The 17243-nt window shown below is 38.5% G+C and overlaps 1 protein-coding gene across 1 annotated transcript; it reads left to right on the top strand.

Moving 5' to 3' along the window:
• Positions 1-10734: 10734 nt before the first annotated feature.
• LOC120547668 lies at positions 10735-14653 on the top strand. Its single transcript, XM_039783203.1, has 6 exons — positions 10735-11176; positions 11368-11547; positions 11911-12051; positions 12319-12373; positions 12542-12695; positions 13778-14653. The coding sequence occupies exons 1-6, from the start codon at positions 10739-10741 to the stop codon at positions 13923-13925; spliced, it is 1116 nt and encodes a 371-aa protein (XP_039639137.1). The 5' UTR covers positions 10735-10738; the 3' UTR covers positions 13926-14653.
• Positions 14654-17243: the final 2590 nt, after the last annotated feature.

The following is a 17243-nucleotide window of genomic DNA, read 5'->3' on the forward strand; positions in this document are numbered from 1 at the left end:
AGTAACTTAACTTTTTTTATTGTTGTAAATAGAAGAACTCATCGCACAGAGGGATGTGAGCCCTCCCACAGAGGCAGGTGGGATAGCCATGGAGATGGAAATGAGAGGTAAGAAGACTCACTTAAGTTGTTCACATATTTAAGTATATAATGTATAACAACTAAAACTAACACCATCATTTTTTTCCATAGCCATGAGGACCACCATAACCCGTATGGCACAGCAGATGGATGAGCTTCTCCCAGTCATTTCCCGCTTCTCCAGTAGATGACGTGTTGCTGTCGCCCTGCTCAACAGTCACCGAGCTGCAGTAGTTTGACAGGAGTCTTGCTCAACAGGAGAGGAGGAACAAAATGGTAATTAAGTGGCCCTACCCTGCCCTAAGATAACACTATATAATTGCATAAATTCAAATATCATAATAACTGAATTGACTTATCTTACAAAATGACAATCTCTCCACTTTGTTTCTATGTTTTACAGCAACTTTTCCTGACCTCCCTTGGAGGTTCGACTGCAGGTACTGCCATCCGCCACATGCTACGGTGAGTGGCAACCAATGAGGTGCTGACACAGTATTGCCTGCGAGGAAGAAAAACAAAGAAGGCCTTCCAGGACCTGGCAATCTGCAGGGTTATAACAAGCAGGTGTTATTTTATTGTTCACATCAGTATTATGCTTAGCTTGGCTGATAAGAGGTTTTAATTTGACTTGTAACTTTGCTTCATTTTGACTTCTACTCTAGCGGCCTGCCAGAAGAACTTCCCCGCGCTGACTGCAGCAGGCGTGGAGGACTTGATTGGGCAAGTGCTGAAGTTTGCCCCACACAGACGGTAAATAAAAATTCTTCTACATGATGTTCATAATAATCAAAGGAATGGGAAATCTCCCAATCTTTGCAATTGTAATAAGTCAACGTGTTCATTTTTAGTATGACGTATCAAACTTTTGTTTCTTTCTTTTTAGGCCAGCTGAGAAGGACTGAGCTGTGAAAACCATGGAGCTTTACACTGTAAAAAAAATCTGTAATTTTACATACTTTTTCTTGTTAATTTTACAGATTTTTTCTGTATTTTTTAAATACATGAAAACACCAATATATTACAAAAATAAACTGTGAATTTAAATGTCTAATGTAAAATAACATAAAAAAACCTGTAGCTGTGAATAAGCATAGCATTACCATTATTTTAAAGAAAATGTACATTTTTTCACATAAAATGACTTTTAAAATACATTCGCAATGTATTGTATTTTTACAAATATTTTTTTATTTAAAAGATAAAACTGTTAAGTGTAAGTTTAATACTGTAAAAACACTGCTAAAAGTCGATACAATTAGTGGCAATTACCAACAAAAAAAGTATTTTTTCTCTCATTTTACATAGAATACTTGTAAGTTGACAAATATCTCGTAAAATTATGGACATTTTGAAAACAAAAACCTTGAATAATTGCTTTTTAATCAGTGTATAAATGTCTATACGCATTGTTAAACTGTCTATAAGCATTATTAAACTGTCTATAAGCATTATTAAACTGCAAAAAAACAGTTTTTATCATTTAAAACAGCCACAATCACTGTAATTACACACACAAAGAAGAACATATACAATTCAAACATTTTATTTATTTAAAAATAATAAATAAATAAAACTGTTTTAAGTATGGTTTGATACGGTAAAAACATTTCTAAAAGTAGGTGCAATTAGTGACAATTGACAGTAAAAGATCTTTCTTCAGTAATTTTATATGGATTTGCTTGTTAATTTACTTAAATTGCCACATTTACATTCTATATTACAGTATAGTAGTATATATTATTAATTTATGTTAGAATAGAGACCAGAAACCCTTTTTGATTCATACTATTTGTTAAAGGAGAGCTATTAAGCTTTTCTCTGTTTTCTGTCATATCTGATGTTACAATGTCAGATGTTCATGCTAAACATGGCCAAAGTGTCAAATATTGAGTTAAACATATTTAAAGAAATCCCTGTGAGCCAAAATCTCAGATTTCCCACTGTTCAGAATTGTTTTCAACAGTTTTCTTTACTCTGGGCTACATGTGACGACACACACTGAGCCGGTTTCCTATATCTGGTATTTGCTGCTGGCTGAGCACACAGGTCACACCCATTAACAAATGTTAATGTTGATGTTTAAATCTCTTGATTCTGGGGCAGAATCAGCAGTAGGATGGATAGATGCACAGCAAGCGGAGCTAACTAGCTAGCAGAAGCTACCATACAGGGATCACAGAACCACAATATAGGTCTAAAAATGCAGCAGCCCCTTTTGTTAAGTCAAACATTTCTGCTTACAGAATTGTCCACCCCCCAACAAAAAAGTCCAACTAAAATCCTTCATAACACAAAAACATATCATTTTATTTACATTACTGATAGCATTTTCAGATATATTATTTAAAATCCAACTGGGGTGACATAAAGCAATGAATGTTGCCATTTTGCTTTGATAGGACTGATATGAGAGGCTGATACAAAATGGTGGTATTCCATACAGTGAACTTCCATGTACAATTAAAAGACTTCCTCACTTTCTTGATTCAATTTTATATTATATGACTTTCTAGAGCCAAGTTTGTGTATCTGTGTGCGCTGGAGTTACTTGGTATACAAAATAGATGAATATCCATGCAGGGAAAAAGACAGGAATGTGATCCAAACAAAACCCAAGCAGAACATTTTAACATATAAATAAATAAATAAATGGTTTGTATTATACCTATTTAAACACCATACACTGAATGGCCATAGCACACTGTACAATATATGGAACATTTAGGGCAATCTTAATATATCCATTTGTATGCCAGTTTACAGCATGCAAGCCCAAAGTAAATTTTTTGGACTCTTCTGACTTCATACTACAAAACCTCTGGATGAAGTTAAAAAAAACACTAAGCTTTTTAAGGTAGCTTAATTGGAAAGCATAATTAACGCCAAACAAAATCATCAGTATATCTATCCAAGGTCTGTGACACATTAAAACCTGATGGTTGAGTATGAATGACATGTGGTGAGTTTGAAAAAGGTGATTCCTGCAGGTACTTGCTTCTCATTGACCACTGCTACCAGAGCCACTGCACCTTCCTGGTATGTCTCCAACATCCTGAAAAAGGAATACATATTCAGCGTGTGTTCACATATTGTACAAAATATAATTTTGGGCAGGAGAATGGGCAGACTGGTTCAAGATGGCAGAAAGGCAACATTAACTCAAATAACCACTCGTTACAACCAAGGTATAAGAATACCATCTCTGAACGCACAACACATCCAAACTTAAAGCAGATGGGCTACAGCAGCAGAAGACCACACCGGGTGCCACTCCTCTCAGCTAAGAACAGGAAACTGAGGCTACAGGTCGCACAGACTCCCAAAAACTGGACAATAGAAGACTGAAAAAACGTTTCCTGGTCTGATGAGTCTGGATTTCAGCTGCGACATTCAGATGGTGGGTCAGAATTTGGCATAAACAACATGAAAGCATGGATCCATCCTGCCTTGTATCAATGGTTCAGGCTTCAAACAGCCTTCGCATCATGGATGTGCAGCTGACAAATCTGCAGCAACTGTGTGATGCTATCATGTCAACTCTGAGGAATGTTTCCAACACAATGTTTTGCCACAAAGAATTAAGGCATTTCTGAAGGCAATAGGGGTCTTGACCGGTACTAGCAAAGTGTACCTGATAAAGTGTCCAGTGAGTGTATGTCAGAGGTTACACACATCAACTAAGTAACTTGCTCAAAGAAAAAAAAGGATTTTTGCCATGAAAAAAAAAAACACTCCCCCCACACAAAAAAATTTTTTTTCTCCCCCCCCCCCCCCCCCCCCCCACCCCCATTTAAACACAAAGGTTTCTAAACCCGTTTTTTTGTGGGTCCGATAACATTTTATTAAAATCGGACCACAGTGTTTGTGTCACTTCCTGTTCAGCCTGAAGGCTGCTGGAAACAGCTGGAAACTGTCCGACTTGAGAGCAGATTTTTGTCTACTATTAACTACTAAAAGAGCAAAGCGTAAAAATATTTTCGGTTAATTTTGAAACTATGATGGAACAAATTAGACTGTGTCGGGCCACCATAGTCTTGGTAATTTATGGGAAACGCAGATAATCAGTCTATGTTGTCGTTTAAAGTCAAAGCTTTTAATATTGCCAAATTGAGATTTTTATGTTTGACAGTGATTTCATATTTCTTGATTGTATGAAAGCTAAATACAAATTTCATAAAATTCTGAAACAACAGCTGCAACATTTTCGGATGTTAGTCAGCCTTTCATACTAAGTTTATCTGATAAACCCAAGATTACTACTAAATTATATATGTGGCAACAAGATGAAAAATGGAATTGTGGAGGATTAAATATTGTACTCTGTTCACAACAAATAAGTAACCTTTACAACTGTTCAAGATGAAGTTCTAGAAGGCCTCTTACCAGCATCAATGGCTCTTTTAAGAAAGGGGCCTCATTTTTTCCCATGGCACCTGGAACTTGTCCACCCACATGCTGCTGCCACATGGAATGGTTATTTGACTGGGGGAAGACAGGGCTGGGCAGTTTCTCCCTCAGGTGAAGAGGTGGCTGGCTGGGTCTTCTTGATTCTGCATACAAGCACAGAACAAAAAGTATAGTTAAACCTCAATAACGAGACATTATTTTGTTGTCATTATTAGATAATGCATATTAGATTATTAAGATATACACAACATATTTACATAAAAATGAGATAGCTAAAATGCTGCTTAAGCATTTATTTCCATGTGTTTGTGGCACTGGCTTAACTGTATGCCTGTGGAATCAGCAAGTTAACTTACACATGCTATTGAAGTGCACCCACTGTCATAAAAGCAGCAGAGCTTTCGACATGTCCACAGTGAAATGTCATGTTTTTCAAGATGCATTATATTAATTTTAACATTAAAAATAAACCAAGCAATCAATGCTTTGCAGAACTTACAAACCTTAACGTTACAAGTGTATGTCACTTTTGATAAGCTAATGTTAAGGTTAGCTTAACTTGGAAGGAGTTCGTTTTGCAACTTTTGTTATCACTAAGTGGCCTAATACCGTTCTATAAATCTTTTGCTACCGATCTTTAAAGAACTGAATATGTTGGTTAGTGAATAGAAAGCATTTTGTTTATTAAAACACTTACATGAAATGTGTTCAGTGCTGCTCCAATCCTTCAATGGCGCCCCACTCCTCCTTCACGTCGCAAAAAATGTCCTCGTTGTGAAAAATACTCTTCCTTACTGGATTGTTTTACCATCGTAAAATATCCGTTGCACAGCTCTGAATCTATTTTGTTTATGACATTGTTCATTTCAAACAGTCAAATGTAACGTTAACGTCACAGAAAGCTGCCCAAGAACACCACATAACCGACTACCTACTTGCAGAAAACTTTCACCCCTCCCGCAATAATCACATACCGCGCACCTTCACCCCAACTGGACTGGAGTGTGGGGCGTGTTCGACCACTGTCATGAGAATGCCGTGGGTGGGTATCATTCCATTTCAAATAACCGCCTGTCTGCCGCAACCTGAACCCTAAAGCTACTGTCTCTGTTAAAATAGATGACTTATAGCCTGTGATTATGAAAATTGAAGTTGCTCATATATATATCCAATGCAAAAAAAGACTGATTGATTTAAGATTAATGCCATCCAATAAAGCACTTCACACATGTTGCTTTTCTCTTTTCAAGCAAATCATTATAACCTATTAGATATATTGCGTGTAAACTGACAAAAAGCATAAAAGCACTGCAGTAAATATTGAATATTTTTACCAGTATCTCACCAGGTTATAATAAAATATTTCTGGCTACTGTGTTTTAGTATACTTCAACTAACTGTGCACAAACTCAATAAAGACACATGTCTTTGGTGTGAGAAACCTGGGTTCAAATCCCACTGCAATACATCCACCATTGTGCCCTGAACAAAATGGTTTACCTAGTTTCTTCAGAGATGTGACCTCTGACATATATAACAATTGCAAGTGACTTTGGATAAAAGCGTCAGCTAAATAAGTAAAATGTAAAATATATTTATGTATAATGTCTGTGCACTTTTGAAGTGTGTTTTGCATGTGGCATTTCCTCAGATCTCTGACTTTACACTGTTAAAAAAATCCGTAAATTTAGGGGTCCCTTTACCGTGGATTTGCCACGGATTCGCTCCGTTTTGCGAAATACGGAAAGTTTTCTGTTGCGCAAGGCAGTATGGGTAGAATTTTCTCCCCCAGCCAGAATTTTCCGACGCCATTACACTCAGTGCGGTCAGTGCCAGCCTGAAGTTCTGCGAGTCACATGGAAAGTTGGAAACAGGTTGGTTGTGTGTAGTGAAAATAGGAATGGAGTACCACCTCTCAAACAAAATATATTAAGTTAAACATGTTAAACACGCGATAAGCACGTTTTCTGTTCATTTACGTCTGCATGGCGGGCGTTCTGTTCTGGCACCCCTCGTTAGACAGTTGCCTTTCCCCATGAAATGTAGGACAAATTATTAGTTGGTTAATTTTGTCTCCGAAGGTTTCTAGGTTTTAGCAGCATTCCAACCGAAGCTATACAGGGTAGTGTGGCTCGCAGCTGAGCACGGGACCTTTGCTGCTAGCTGGCGTTAGCATTGGCATGTCGGCTGGCGCTTCCTAAGTACCAGGTACGTCAAAAGCCCATTTTTTGTTCCCCCTCGTACATTAAATTGGTCTCGATAGTCAGTTGGTAGCCGTGTGTGTTTCATGGTAACATTTGAATGTGTGCATTTTGCGTTATTTTGAAGCGTGGGTGGACGACGGCCCGTTTGCCCAGCTAAAGTTAGCCCATAAGTTTATTTGTTTTTTGTTTTCTTTTTAGTTAGTCCATAAGTTTGGCGTGTGCGTGCGTGTGTGTGTAAATTAGCCACGTATGTGTGTATTGTTATAGCTCGCTGTGTTACGTTACCATACAACTGAAAATGGCAATAATTAAAAGGGGTGATGATTAAGTAGAATCAGATTTCCCCTGTGCATTATAAGACTTTCCATTCCCTAAAGTGAAAAAAGCAGTGAGGAAAACATTGCAGCCCAAAGAGAGTGGCCCATGCAGCCCAAAGCAGATTGCTTATTTGAAGGTATCTGAAAAGTGAATGTGCTTCACTGTGCTGATCTGAATTTGAAGAGTTCAGATGCAAAAGCCTCTAAGTGCCATCTGAAATTTTCTTCTAGAATTATAGTTTTTATCAAGCTTGTATATTTAAGTTCAGTAATTTCACTTAAATGACAATTAATAGGTAATTTTCATCGCCATTTAAGTGAAATTACTGAGCTTTAATATACGAGCTTCATAAAAACTATCATTCTAGAAGAAAATTTCAGATGGCACTTAGAGGCTTTTGCATCTGAACTCTTCATTTATTGTTTTCATATTGATTCTGTTCTGATTCTGTCTATCCTTCACTTGGCAAATTCAATCTCTTAAACATGTTGACTTGTAACATTTGTGGCTTTAACGCCCGGTCTTCGACTGATTACTTGAAACACTGCCGAACACACAGAAATAATAATAATGTATTTTTTTTATGTGGCCATAGGGATTGCAGAAGGAAGCTTAACACATACAGTAGCCTTGCTGTGCATATGTCACGAGCACATGTAGACAGTAGGAGCACACAAACATGGAACCGCAATGTGTCTGTACAGTTAAAGTGCTCGTTTAATTTTTGCAGCAGTGAGTGTGCTGATCTTAAAAAGTTAAAGTGTCATTTGAGTGGTCACATAGATGAGGGTTTGACTGTAACATGTCCCTTTGATGGATGTTCTAAGACATTCAATGTAAAGTCATCCTTTTTAACGCATTTCCAGATACCATAAAGGGTGGGATGTTACCAAGATAGCCCCAGTTCATATATGTGAACTAACAGAACGGTCTTTCCAAGGTGAAGGATCACATGTAGAACCTGTAGAACTTGAAGAACCTGAAAGTTTTAACATTGATGCAGAACAAAGTGATAATTTCTGCAGTGATCAAGTGAAAGACAACTTCACAGAGAGTCTTGCTCAGTTTTACTTGGGTTTACAGGCAAAATTTTTGGTCCCAGCCTCCACAATAACAGATATAGCAAATGAAATGAGAACTATAAGTGATATTCAACAGGAATATACTGTGGATGCACTAGCCCGTGAACTGGGGCAGTATGGTGTTCCAAAGGAGACTGTAACATCTCTTGGGAATAGTGTATACGAGCAGAGCCCTATGCACAAGGCATTACATTAAAAGGGTCATTTAACTACGCAACACAAGAGGCTGAAATATTACAAGTCACACTATGACTATGTTGAACCTGTTGAAGTCTTTCTTGGACGCAATCGCAGTGGCCAGAAGAGGCACTATCATTACATCCCAATACTGGAAACCCTCAAAGTAATTCTGAAACAGCAAGGTTTAGATCAGCACAGTCCTAGTTCAAATTCTGAAGATGATGTACTCTGTGATGTCACTGATGGGTGGGCCATCAAATCCAATAGCATGTTTTCCTCAGACCCAGACAGTTTAAAGGTAATGCTCTTTCAGGATGCTTTTGAGGTGGCTAATCCACTCGGATCTGCCAAGACAAAGCATAAAGTATTGGCTGTCTACTTCACACTTGGAAATTTTCATCCACACTAACGATCAACTGTTGATCAGATACAGTTGGCATTACTCTGTGTAGAGAAAGATTGCAAATACTTTGGAATGGATAAGATTTTCAATAAGCTAGTGTCAGACTTGTGTGAGCTGGAGGAAAGGGGCATATCTTTCAATGGAAAGATATATAAAGGCACTGTTGCATGCATAATGGGAGATAATCTGGGCTCCCACATGATTGCTGGCTTTACAGAAAATTTCAGCACAGCTCAATATTTCTGCAGATACTGTTTGGCAACAAAAAGTGAATTTCAGTCGAACCCTCTCACAGTTTTCACTCATAGAAATCCAGCGGATCATAATGAGACTGTGCGGTTTCTGGAAAGTAACGATGAAGTACACACTCATCACGGTGTGAAATGTGACAGTGTTTTCAACAAACTGTCCAACTTTCATGTGTGTCAGCCAGGCTTACCAGCTTGTTTAGCTCATGATCTGTTTGAGGGGGTAGTAGATTATGATTTGGCATTGTTTTTGCAGTTCTTAATCAGAACACAAAAGTGGTTCAGTTATGAGGTTCTTAATGAAAGAATCAAATCATTTCCTGGTGAAAGCAGCGACAAGCTAAACACTATTCCCACTACAGGAGCAAGGCTTGGAGGGCATGCAGCCCAAAACAGGTGGCTTTTGAGATTCTTGCCTGTGTTGGTGCATGACGCAATTGAAGATGCTGATAATGAAGTATGGGGACTGGTACTACTTCTGAGGGAGCTTGTTGAATTTGTCTGTGCACCTCGGCTCTCAGAGTCGCAGATTGCTTTCATGAAGGGACTGATTCAACTGTATGTGGAATTGAGGCAAGAGTTATTTCCAAGAGTTCAACTTAGACCGAAACACCACTATCTGCTTCACTATGCACACCTGACTTTACAATTTGGCCCACTCATATATACTTGGACAATGCGCTTTGAATCAAAACATTCTTATTTTAAAAGGTGCATTAGGGCAAGTAAGAACTTCATAAATGTAACCAAGTCTCTGGCTGAACGGCACCAGTTGCTTCAGGCTTATCAGTCTTGTGGTACCTTGTTTAGTCCCCAGGTTCATGTCTCAGACTCTACACGGTTCTATCCAGAGCTCTATGACCAGAACATAAAGACAGTGGTTGAAGAATTTGATTTGAACTCAAGTAACTCAGTTGTCAAAGAGAGAGTGCAGGTTAAAGGCACTACATATGCAAATGGAATGCTGGTCTTACTGAGCTATGCCAAAGGCCAACTGCAGTTAGGACAAATAGCAAGCATTTTTGTAAAAAATGAAACTACTGTCCTACTTTTGCTTCGGGGGAAAACTGCCAGCTGGGTACCTGAGCTTGGACTCTATGAAATTGATGAAAATGCTTCTGACCTGTTCAGTTGCCATGATTTGAACAAAATTGATGATTATCATCCACTTTATTCTTACCAGAGAGGTACTCGGTGGCTCATTCCTCTTAAACACACACCAACATGGAACTTGTGAAAAACTATGTCAAGAAAGCAATGCCATCGCTCAGTAGCGATCAGATGGATACACTAATGGCTAAACTGGAGGAATTGGGAGTTCTCTCTGTAGATGACCTGAGCCTTGTGGACCCGGAGGACATTAAAGACACTCTGCCATTCATTCAGTGCAAAAGATTCGTCAGAGCTGTCAAAGCAGGTGAGTTTTTGCCCCTCTGTTTTAATGCAAGTTTTCTGAGACTAAAAAGGTTTATTCAAAAAATGCAAAAAAAAGGTTGCCATCAGCTGTACATGGCAATAACTACCCTATAATTGGTTTTCGTAATTAGGTCCATTTGTATTCCTGGTGGACCCAAACTGGACATTGAGGACCAATGTATTAATTTATTCGTAACAATCGTGATGTGTTTAATTTATGGAGATGTGTGTCATGTCATCCATAGATTCACAAGCTCCACCGCAGTTCACCAGGCCTGGCCCCTCATCAACACCTGAGCCACAGAGGTTACAGCTGCCCTCAACACCACCTGAGACAGCCGACTCCCCATCCCAAGACACATATTCTGTTCCATGGCACTAATTTCCCTCAAAAGTCATGGATGACTTGCGTGAAAAGAAGTACATAATGGGGAAAGACAGACGAGAGATGGTTCGGATCGTCGCTGAAGATTACCTCCACAAACACCCAGGAAGACCTGGTAGACAAAAGCTGAGGGAACTCGCCAGTATGATTGTAGGACAATATCCTGCCTCCTTCAAGCTGACAGAGCCGTTTGGAAACAAACCTTTTGCAAAAGATGGTTCTGAAACTGTCTTTCGTCAGCTGGAACACAGAATTGAAAATATGAAGAGGCCACAAAGCTCACTGAGGAGGCGAGCAGGGGGTGAAAATTCAACAAAGAAAAGGCCCAGGAATTCAGATCTTTATGGATGTGTGGCGTGGGATCCAATCATTGAGGGGACTGTGTGTAGAGAAGACCTGCTGTCTAAACGAGATGACTTGAAACGTGCCTTTCAAACCCGGGATCTTCAGGTGGGTCTGCAATCATCCATTATTTTCTTGTGTTGTAAGGACACGTGAAATTGTAGGACACATTGTGAAATTGTAGATCGTCTGACATCACTACGCCCATAGTCTATTGAAATTGATACCCTGTTTTATTATTTTAATTGGTTAGTTTGACTAACTGTTCGACTGTTTGACTAACTGCCTCATATCTTTAGGAGTCATCTGTTCAAAAATTGATGACTGAAACATATCCCATTCAGCGTGAAATCCTTAACGATGCTGATACCCCTATTGCCGTTGTAAAGGACGAGTGGCCGTTCCTGTTTGAAGTTCCTCACCTGTTTGATCATGCATCTAAACTTCTTGGCTTCTCTGTACAAAACAAACTGGCACAGGTGTGTTGTTACTGTTATTATTATGATTGTGCTGTGCTGCTCCATATGGAGAGAATTTTGTCTTTATTAATCAATCAAAAAAAGATTTGCAACCAAAAAGAGAGTTGAGACCAAAAAAGATAAACTGGCAACCAATCAAATATAATAAATTTGATGAAAGATTTGAGACCAAAAATCAGGAAGTGGCAACCAAAAAAGCAGAACATTTGAGATCAAAACAGAACAGGTTGCAAATGAAAATGAAATAATTCGAATTTTGTTTTTTTCAAAATTCTCTCCATAGCTGCATTTTTTGGAGGCCAAACGAAAATGAGTGTTCATCTTATGTACCTGTACAAAATTAACACCTTGAACCTTGAACAGGAACTTTCCAAAAAAGAAAAGGGGATCAATGACTTCCTTGACTCCAAAGGGATGAAGACGGGCGAAGGTCCAATACAGCTCATCTGTGGCATTGCAAAATACTTCAAGGAAGACTCTTATAAACTCTTCGACAAAAAAGAGGTAGATGTTGTAAATTTTAAACTGTGTGCAAGATAATTATTTGCATCCAGTGGTGAACCAAGTAACCAATCATAGTATGAAGTATAGATTCCCCTAATTGTGCTGCTGATATTCTCTATAAACTCTCTCTCTATAAACTATTTACATTAATGTCTGTGCTTAATGGCTACCTCTGTCTGATGAAGACACTAGCAGATAGTCAATTTAACAGCAGGTTTGTGTGCACTGGAAACATTAATTCATTTGTCATGTCTGTCACCAAAACAGATCTCTGCAGATCCTGAAGTCGAACTCCCAGTGACCCCATGCATCCTAGTCAGAGGTTTGTAGTTAAATATTTTTTGTATCTCAGCGAGCTGTTTTATAAGCTGTTTTGTCGTATTTATTAAATAAATGTTTTGCTTGCCTTAAAATATAGGATTATTTTTTTTTGTACATGGTGCTCAGAATTGTTATTTTTTCTTTATCTTTTTTTTTGTATGTGTTTAAGGTGACCAGCAATTCAAGATTGCTCTTGATGGGTTACTTGTCAATGACCACATCACCTCTCCCATTGTGGCCTTGAGCTACGTCTTCTCCATGTTTTATGTCTGCAACATCCAATACCCACCGGAGATGGCTTTTACTCTCGAATTCATGCAAAGGTAAGCACTCATTGTTTGGAAATACTTTGTAAATGTGACTTTGCCGTGCCTTTCTGCACCCGACCTGCTTTTTGTCAATCTACACCAAACCCCTTTGTCTGAGATGTACAAGCTCAAAATGTGTCGCCACATGCTGTGAGCTTTTAGATCAGCTGTTATTGGCTTATGATCACCCTGAATATGGATTTGTTCGTAGATTTCGTAGCTCCCGGTTGAAGACTATTGTTGGAATAAATGTGTCATATTTTTTAAAATGGCAGGTAACATGCTTTTTGCTTTACATAGTGTCCCAAGTCAATCAAAAACAAAACAAACATAACATGATTCTAGTTGGGAAATGGAGCAAAAACATATTTTTCTTAGAATGGTTTCTTGACACAAAATTCGTTTGAGCTATCTCTTTAAAACCATTAGCACCTGAGACCAGGTTATGTCAGTGGTGGTCAAACCTTTTCATGTCAAAGACACACAAACTGAAATGTATTTGGCTGCAGCCTCCAACCTCAAAATATGTTGTTCCAGGGACCCCCTCCAGAAGCAAAGACTAAACATATTCATTTAAAAAATAATACATGCTGGATTCATGCCCAAATGTTAATACTTTGATGTGTAACATGCACTGAATGTCACAGTTGCTCCACTCCATGTTTGAGTAACCCCCAGGACAGTCCGTGTTCAAATGTGCTGTTACACCTTTTGATAGGACGATGTCAACTGTGTTTTCTATCCCCTTCTGTGTTCTGTGCATTTATAATATCCATGCACACATGTTGAGGATGCATGCTGTCATGTGTTGGTGATAAGCAGACTTCTCGCCCTTGCAAACATTTCTGTATATGCGCAGTGTGAATGCATGTGTCTTGAAAAGACAAAGGAAGAGATAAGCTTAGCCACTGGCACCAGCACCACAACAACATTGGGTACTAGAGAGATGGTCAACTAGAATGATAGAGAGGTTCACACATAGGGGCATATTGAAGAAAACAAATGTATGATTTTATTGAACTGCTCCACTCCTGTCAAGCCACACTACACGTGCAAACTTTGTCTGCATCTCACTATTATTATTATTTTTTTCTCAGAGTTTTCTTTGGGATCAATCCTGAGCGAGGCTCCAAGGCAGAGAAGAAGGGGAAGAAACGGCACTTCATTCCTCCACAGGTGTGCAAAATGGTTTCTCAGCTGAAGGAATTTGAATGCAAGCAGAAGGAATCTGAGTGGTCCATTTGAGATGTTCTCAAAGCTCAGAAAATACCTTTTTGGACTGAATGCACACACACACACACACACACACACACACACACACACACACACACACACACACACACACACACACACACACACACACACACACACAATCCAAAAACATGGGGCTTGGGAGTAGAAATACTGATTTTTACAGTATTATGTGAGTTCAGATGTTTTAACTAAATGCCCACAACACACATGCTGCAGTTTCAAATCCCCCATGTTAAGGGGGAGGGAAGGTGGGCGATATTTGTCATTCCAAGTAGAGCTTTGCCTGTCAATGTGGAGTTGGAGGTGTAAGTTTTAAGTTTTATTTTTTGCAGAAATCTCTTTATGGCATGTTGCACAGAGTCATCCTTCTAACGTCATGGTTGTTATTGCTGCACTGATGTTTTATAGAAAAGTTGTATAATGTAATACTTCTAATGTTCTATTTGTTTTTTGTAGAAAGGTCAGACACTGGTTGCAGAGCTCTGCCTGTCGGTGTGATATGTGGAGTTGGAGGTGTAGGTTTCTGCATCCTCCTGGAGGGGGCTCCTCATTTTGCACTGACAGGTGAGACAGCAACAGCAATGCTGGCAGTTTTATTGTCTTATTTTGTCAATGTCTTTAACAAATACAATTGTTATTAATGCCTGTCAGGCTGTGGGTGCTAAAACATTGATAGATTTGGCAGCTCCCTGTTAAAGGACATGGCTGTAGTTCTTTGAGAGAACAGCTGGTTTATGTATGTAAAATTGCTCTGAATGTGAAGGTAAATGTTTTAATGGTTGTAATGTAAATATTGCAATTCATTCACCACAAAAAGTGCAATCACTTTAAAGCACTGGCAGCTGTTAAAGGAAATAAATAATTGTGATTCTACATTTGTGCTTTATTGATGATAAATGGTATAGAGAACTGTACGGAATTTAACATTTTAGGATGACTGAAGTGTCCGTAAATGGTACGGATTGAGTACTTTAATAATACGGAATATTCCATTTTAGGTTTGATGGAAGTGTCCGTAATTGGTAAAGAAAAAGTCAGGTAAATCTACGGAAATATCTGTTATAGGGTTTACGGAATTGTCCGTACAATAACGCAAACATTTACGGAAAATACGGAATTTTCCATTTTAGGTTTGACGGAAGTGTCCGTCAATGGTACAGAAAAACTCTGGTAAATCTACGGAAATATCCGTTTTAAGGTTTACGGAAGTGCCTGTACAATAACGGAAAAAGTGCTGGTAATTAATTACCAGCACTTTTTCCGTTTTTTAACGGAACTTTTTTTAACAGTGTACTTATGCTTATCACAAATCTCTGGTAGCTCTGATTAAATGGAGATACTTTTACCTGACAGAAACAAATATACAGGTCTTGATTTTTGAGATTATTTCCATACATATTTATCTCCTGCTTTCCTACATAGCATGATTACTTTCATTAAATCATAATCAACTCTTGAAAGGTAGTTGTGATGGGACAATATAACTTGATATGATGGCAGCCCTGCTAGTATGTTGTTTGGGCATTATGTGGGCATGGATGCATCAGTCAAGCACTGTTGTGGTGATAAAAAAATATGTTAACTACTACATTCACACTGCAGGCTTTGTTTATTGCCCATATCACATGTTTTGATTGACTGTCCTATTTTTAAATGTGCTATTAAACTGTAGTGTAAACTGGCCACAGCCTGAAAGAGGATGCAAAGACATGCCACATGATTTTTGTGGCCAGCAGCATTAAAGCATTCTAAGAAAGGGCAATATTCTCAAAATGTACTTTTGTAATACCATTACCAACCTATTTTGAACCTTTTCATGTGTTTATGTGAAAGAAATAGTAAACTAAAGCTGTCTGATAATTGCACTTAAGTAAAAAAGTACAGTAACTGGAGGTTGCCGCTTGCTTCAGCCCCTTTCGGCACATTTGCTCAGGGATCACTTCAGCCCCCTGAGTTTGAGACCCCTGATCTAGAGTGACATCAAAGTCGTATGAATTCTGATTAGACTGTCAAGACTGATGTCACATCTAAAAAAAAGACTAGCTGTATGTCATTTTGATTATGCCACCCAAATTCGAACTAGAAAAGATTAAATTTCTATGTGACTTATATAACATCTGGTCTGAGTCACACAAAACATCTGCGGTCTAAACCAACGACAAACCATTGGTAATAGCTACTTTCAAAATAACCACTCTGTGTGTTACATCATTAAAACATTTTATAATGTTATGTCATTCAGAATTTATAATTTCATATGTGTCTGTCTGCCTTCATAAATTCCAATCTGGACAGTGAAAGTGGGATATTTTGCAGGAACAACAAAATTCTTAATAAAAAGTACGTTTTTTTCAAATTCAACCACATGGAGAGGCTTTTCCATGTGAGGAATTGTAAACAACTTCTTGGATTGAAATATCTTGGAAATATATGAAACAGCACGAAAGACTTGAAAGGGTTAAATCAGGAACCATTCTGTAGACAATCAGAATTCAGAGTCCTTAACGGATCTGCCAGGTGCAGACAGCGGGTCAACTTCAGGTCAACTTCAAAGACAGCTCTCAGGAGCAGGAGATTTTGGGACATGTGACTCTTAAACGTGTGAAACTTCCAATCATTTTAAAGAACAACGTTTGTTTTACGTTGTCATAGACAGTTTGGAAGAGAGCGACTTTTATGTGCGAAATTCAGGATGCAAAAGATAGTGGTGGGCAGATCGAGGCTTCGTGAAACAATGAAACAGTTGAAGCAAATGTGTCATATTGTGTCGAGGCTTCGAAACAATCTGACACCCGTCTCAACGATGACACCTAGTGGTCACTGGCAGGTGGTGATCTGAAACAACCTTGATAACGAGCCATTAAAAAAATAAAAAATGTATTATTGTATTGTATTATTTTTCTAATATGTGAAGCTTGTAAGGCTTGCAGACTCCTCACTGTGCATAATGCTATTTTGGTCATAAAAAATGAATATTAATAAAAGAAATCAAGCCACAATGTCTCACTTTTTTATAGATTTTCATTCAAAAATATTTATTTCTCTGCTGTGGAAGGACTTAGCCTACTTCGTGTTTTACAGATAATTTCTCCAGCCTTTGAAAAGATCCTCTCACAAGGGACACTTGTTGCTGGCATGCAAAGATATTTTTTAGCAAGGACATACAAATGAGGAAAGATTACTGCTCTCTCTTTCCAGTAAGTTAGGGGATCATGAGTTCTGGGCAAAAACGCAGAGTGGAGGTATTTTTTCACTTCCACTGTGGCATCAGCTGTAGCATTATGTATAATCTGGGTTTTACAGATACGA

Source organism: Perca fluviatilis, chromosome 19, assembly GCF_010015445.1.
Source record: "Perca fluviatilis chromosome 19, GENO_Pfluv_1.0, whole genome shotgun sequence".
Taxonomy (NCBI): domain Eukaryota; kingdom Metazoa; phylum Chordata; class Actinopteri; order Perciformes; family Percidae; genus Perca; species Perca fluviatilis.

Excerpts from the sequence above, each read along its gene's own strand:
- LOC120547668 (XM_039783203.1), top strand. The coding sequence starts at position 10,739 with ATGGATGACTTGCGTGAAAAGAAGTACATAATGGGGAAAGACAGACGA. Across the intron at positions 11,548-11,910 it reads TACAAAACAAACTGGCACAG|GAACTTTCCAAAAAAGAAAA; the intron begins GTGTGTTGTTAC and ends AACCTTGAACAG. Across the intron at positions 12,052-12,318 it reads AACTCTTCGACAAAAAAGAG|ATCTCTGCAGATCCTGAAGT; the intron begins GTAGATGTTGTA and ends TCACCAAAACAG.